The 5,398-nt window shown below is 43.8% G+C and overlaps 1 protein-coding gene across 4 annotated transcripts; it reads left to right on the forward strand.

Moving 5' to 3' along the window:
* The first annotated feature begins 2,138 nt into the window (after positions 1–2,138).
* Positions 2,139–3,368, forward strand: LOC122617487 (trypsin alpha-3). Of its 4 annotated transcripts, none has more exons than XM_043793367.1 (4): positions 2,153–2,294; positions 2,365–2,463; positions 2,516–2,792; positions 2,846–3,368. In XM_043793367.1, the coding sequence occupies exons 2-4, from the start codon at positions 2,429–2,431 to the stop codon at positions 3,248–3,250; spliced, it is 717 nt and encodes a 238-aa protein (XP_043649302.1). In that variant the 5' UTR covers positions 2,153–2,294; positions 2,365–2,428; the 3' UTR covers positions 3,251–3,368. The 4 variants fall into 4 exon arrangements, with proteins under 4 accessions (XP_043649300.1, XP_043649301.1, XP_043649302.1 ...); XM_043793368.1 differs by having other exon boundaries at positions 2,525–2,792; XM_043793365.1 differs by having other exon boundaries at positions 2,139–2,463.
* The last annotated feature ends 2,030 nt before the right edge of the window (positions 3,369–5,398 follow it).

Here is a 5,398-nt window from a genome sequence, read left to right on the forward strand (position 1 = left end):
TTATTGTTGCACATTTGATTTCAATCGATCGATTTGCGGCACGCTTGACACTCGTGACACGCGACGAAAACAATGCCAATCTTGGCTGACAATTCACGTTAATTTCCACATGGAATATGGCCGCATAATTGCGCCACTCATTCCGCTGTAAATTGGCTTAGCTGGCGTTGCGTATACGCCGCGTGGTTTTCCCAGTGGGCGTTCGTAAACACACATAAAGCATACGCCCCATTGTGCTGGCACAGCGACACTTGTCCCCTTCATAAAGTAGGCCTTTTGTTAAAGCATCCCCAAAAATATGTGCACTTAAATATGTGTTACTACATAAATTTTGATGTGGAATAAATCAAATAAGCTATAAGTAATAGTAGGAAAGATGTATATTACCTTATCGAAATAAGTTCGATTATCTTATCCCATTGTGTTTTTCTCTGAGTGCGTAAGAAATTACAATTAAAAATTCTCAATTAGCATATAAATGGCAGCCAGATGACCATTTAACACTAGAAGGCCGACGAAGAGAGATCAAAAGTGGGCATTAAATCAAAAGGAAATAAGACTGAAATCTCATTACTTACCAATAAATTTAAATCCGTACGCTTGAGCTGAGTTCCAAGAGTTCGTTTGGCATTCGGGTGTTAAGATATACGGCAGCACGCACCGTGAGTTACGGATTGCTTTATAAATAAATACGTCCGTGGCCGAGTTTCTTCCTTTTTCGCTCATTTTGGCGCAGCTGCTGGTTGCCAAGGTGCTGATTGCAATTACTTGTGTGTGACGACGACCCGTTACTGTCGAGTACGGTGGAGCTGGAGGTGGAGCTGGTGGTGGAGGTGGAGCTGGTGGCGGAGTATTGAGTGCGGAGTACGGCATACGCAGTGTGCAACCCCGCGGAATCCGACGCCCACTCATTCGCTGCCGCATGTTTACGGCCGACCACATCAGCTGTGGTGTGGCAGTGCCACTGGCAAAAGCAACAGGCAATAATGCCGCACTCGTCGCCGGAGCCCACTTGTCCGGGATATGGAATACGGGACATGGCACCCGGAATACCCATACCCATCACCATCGCCATCGCCATACCCATCCCCAGACCCGAATACGTATTCGCAGCCGATGAATTGCGTGACTGTGCAAGTGAAGCTGTGGATATAATAAAAGTAATTAACAAGTGTTTGCGCTGCATGATGCGGAATTTCAGGCGCGGATAAGCGAGCATACGTGTGGCATATGGAATAATATGGCATACTCGTACGTAGGTGTGCGAATGGAATACTACTGACTACGGCATTCCGTACGACCGGAATTTTTCGGCACTCGAATGGAAAATTGCTTTAAGTGGGGCACAAAAAGTCTAATAACGAGCCGCGGAGATAAAAGGGCCGGCGATCGGATCGAAAATCGGAGCACAAAAATCCATTCCTCGGGTGGAGGCGAAAATCTCTCGGCAAATACTTTTGACAGTCGGGGATATTTGATGCTCGAAAAACAACAGAACGTAAATTGAAAAGTTTTGCTCTTAATGCAGGTGTTAGTGTGAGTGTGGGTACAGGTGTAGCTATGTGTGTGTAGCTATGTGTTGCTGGGTGTAGGTGCGTGTGTGTGTGGGTGTGGGGGAGCAACTGTGTGCGTGCGTTTGTGTTTCGTAACTCCGCTTGAAAGGCCCCGAGCTGGAAATCAATTTGTGTGCATTTATTGAAAATTGATTTTCCAATGAGCAGCGGTGCGAGCGCACACATGTTGCTCCTGCAGGACTCTCGTCCTTCATCCTGGAATTGACTGCTGAAATGGGTCTAGAGCTCTACATAGCTCTACACAGGATCCGAGGGTCAGGCGTCATGGGTCAGGCTTGTTCCTGCATAATTGCCATGTAAAACGGTTTGTTCTGCCGCCGCTTACCTAATCCCTCCAATTTTGTTGCAGCCACTTCTCGGGGCACTCTAAATTCTGCAGAGCAGTGCATATACACAGGGAAACTGTAGACTGTTTGTTCTTGATGGCTTAAAGTGCTCTTAAACGCCTTAGCCAAATGACCAAATTTAAGATTATCCGTAAAAACTGATATCCAAGCAGAAATTGATAATTCAGTGGCAATGACAAGTAAGCGATGCTGACAGATATTTTACTTTGATGTCAAAGAGAGAAAACAAATTATTTCCTTCATCAAATAAGACTTTTCAAAATCGTCATGAGTAGTCAAAATTTGTTGGTTTTGCTAGTGATTTCATTTTGTCTACTTTTTAACTGCCGTGGACATCCTTCTGAAAATGCATCTCTTACCTCCTTAAATCGTGGTAAACGCCTATCTGATGGCGATTTCGATGACGATGCGATTGCATTATCTAAGTTTTGTGTATCTCTAAGGTCGCGAACTGCCGACAAATTCTTTGGGGACAATCATTTCTGCTCAGGCGTTATCCTAGCTCCAATGTTCGTCATGACCTCCGCGCACTGTTTGATAAAGTGGGTATATCAACTATTTTTAAATCACTCTTATTAGTTTACTAATTTACAGCAAACGAAGGGTTTTGATATCCAGCCGAATCCTGCTCATTGTGGCTGCGACTCTCAATCGGCTGAAATACATTCCGAGCAGGACATTTGTTACTCCTGTAGAGCAGATATGGTTGCCCGATAGCTTCACAATGCGCAATAAACAGGACTTCGGACTGCTGAAGGTGGAGCGGCCATTCCCAAATCACAATGAGCATATTTCCATAGCCAGACTGCCCGTTCATCCACCGCTGCCAGGTCTGAAGTGCAAAGTCATGGGATGGGGCCGAATGTATAAGGTGGATACAATTCTTTATCATTTGTTCTTAATTTGTTAAGTAATGTTTATTAGGGTGGTCCCCTTGCCTCTCATATCCTTTACATCGACGTGGAGGTGATCGACTCCAAGAGCTGCGCCAGGATGCTGAGTGTTCCACAAATGGAGTACGTGTGCGCCGTGGACAATGACGATCGTACTGCCCAGCAGCCGTGTGGCGGGGATTGGGGTGCTCCAATGATGAACAACGGCACGGTCTACGGCATCGTGACTGTTCTCTCTGGATGTGGCGTCAGCAACTTGCCATCCCTGTACACCAATGTGTATAGCAATGTGAATTGGATCACTGAGAAAATGATCAGCAGCACAGGTAGCATCCTACTTGTGCCAGCCCTATTTCGATACCTTATTGTTGCACTCATATATGTGGCTAGTTTTTGTAATTTTCTAATGCAATTTGACATATCTAAGTGTGTATAGTTTCAAACAACAAACTGTTTGGCTGTGTAATGTAATCATACACAATTTATTTGTAGTAAATAGTTGTAAAGTAACTTTATTAAGCTGTTTTGTATTATTATATAAAGTGACCAAATAAATAAATCTTACTCTTTAAATGGTAACATTTAATTTTTGTATATAGTTATGTATAGTAAATATGTTATATCAATAAACTAGAAGATACTTATCTCTTTAAACCTATGCCGGCGGTTAGAAGCACTTATTTGGTAGGTGATGCCATTGGCTAGCAAACGAAAGGGTTCTACTAAAGCGCTTTAATTGATTTTGGCCACTCAGCTCCTCAGTTGCTGTTATGGATTCCGGCTAACACTCGGATTTGGCTTAACAACTAACCAAATGCCAGCGACAACAGCAACAATTGCAGATTGTGCTGCACTCACGAGCGGGCAATAAAAAGGCCAACCGACCAGAGAACGACAAGATGTACTCCAGTTGTTATTGCCGTTGTTGTTGCTGTCCTTGTTGCTGTTGTTGTTCTTATGTCCTGGCAAAGAGTAAACTTGAAAAAAAAATAGGAAGGAAAACGGTTACTAGGTCAGTAACACTGCCAGAAACACGCGTCTGCAGGCGGATTCTCTCTGGCATTTCATCCGATTTTGCAGACAAGTGCGTGTGCGCTCGCTCTCCGCGATGGAAAATCTCTCGGCGAGCCGCCCTTTTTAGTACACTGAGCACAGCCTCCCAGTTTTCCGAGATTTTCCGAGCGCCCAGAGAGAGTGCGGCCTTTTTGTAGCTTTGTCGCCCGGCCGGATTCCGATTCGCAACCACACCTGCTCAGCATCCAACTCAGTACTCAATCGTGCGCGCGTCAAACAGGACGATTACGGCGGAAAGTCTCGAGGATGCTGTCGCTCTAGCGGTCTATGGAAATCGGAAAATCGGAAAATCGGCAGACGGACCTCAACGAACTACAGATCGGGCCCAAAAAACCGAAATCGAGTCGAGTGATAAAAGAAACCGCTGGGCAAAAAAAATAAAAAGTAAAGAAAGGAAAAAGATAAAGCCAAGGAAATGGAGAGAGAAAACCGAGCGCGCATTAAGTGATAATAAAGTAGCGGCAATCATTTTAAAAATTGTGTGCCAGCAGCTTATGCAAATGTAAAAGTCGCTTAAGAGCCAATTCCCAAATATTTCTCAAGTTTCGTTCCCCAAATTCGCAAAAGAAAAAAATCGAAGAAAAAGCTAAGCAAGCAAAGCCGCAATTTAAGTGTGCTGTGTGTGACCAAACAACTTACAAAGCCACCAACAAAACCAAAAAAAAAGAAAAGCAAAGGACCAGGGAAAAGTAAATCTGAAGGAGTGGAAGGAATTGTAAGCCGCAAATGAACAGCGACAAATGCTCGGCCCTCTTTTTTGTAAGTTGCCAAATTTGTCGAGGCCCCATTGACTCACTGACTGAATGACTGACTGACTGGCTGAGGGAATGACTGACTGAGGGAATGGCTGACTGGCTGACTGACTGATTGGCTGAGGGAATGACTTAGTGACTTCGACCTTTGCGTATTGACGAGCATTAATATAAACAGCGGAATTTGTGCTCATTATTTGTGACTTTGCCTTACGTTGGCATGGGAAGTTGTCAGATTCGCAGGCAGAAAAAATAAATTATCAATTATCGGTTCACTTGTCTTTGATTGCCACGAGTACTTTTCTTTTCACTGCGGGACTTAAGCTAATTACAACGCCAACAAATGTGGGCTTACAAAACATGAAACGAGAGACATTCTCATAAATGCCAAAATAAAAAACAAAAAACCTATCTAATCAAGTATGGTATTTATAAATTAGTATTGATAGCAGATTCGCAGAAAAATACAGATATCTTCAATTATTGGGCATGGTTACCTTGCCTTTGCGGCATGACATTGGCATACTAATCACCTCATTGAAATGCAAATGAGCTGCCTTATATTATGGATTTTATCTGCGGCCTAATAATTTTCCTGTTACATTTTTATCTCGCCGGATTCGCTAAATACCTGCCATCGTGCCATCCTGCGATCCTGCCATCGTGTTTTGTTTTTCCATTCACGGCTGGCACGTGCCCCGTCGTCGACAAGGGAAAAACCAAAACGAACTGGGTGAAACTGGCGAAAATAAAAAGGA

This window comes from Drosophila teissieri, chromosome 3L (assembly GCF_016746235.2).
Source record: "Drosophila teissieri strain GT53w chromosome 3L, Prin_Dtei_1.1, whole genome shotgun sequence".
NCBI lineage: Eukaryota > Metazoa > Arthropoda > Insecta > Diptera > Drosophilidae > Drosophila > Drosophila teissieri.

Excerpts from the sequence above, each read along its gene's own strand:
- LOC122617487 (XM_043793365.1), top strand. The coding sequence starts at position 2,189 with ATGAGTAGTCAAAATTTGTTGGTTTTGCTAGTGATTTCATTTTGTCTA. Across the intron at positions 2,464-2,515 it reads TCCGCGCACTGTTTGATAAA|CAAACGAAGGGTTTTGATAT; the intron begins GTGGGTATATCA and ends ACTAATTTACAG. Across the intron at positions 2,793-2,845 it reads GATGGGGCCGAATGTATAAG|GGTGGTCCCCTTGCCTCTCA; the intron begins GTGGATACAATT and ends AATGTTTATTAG.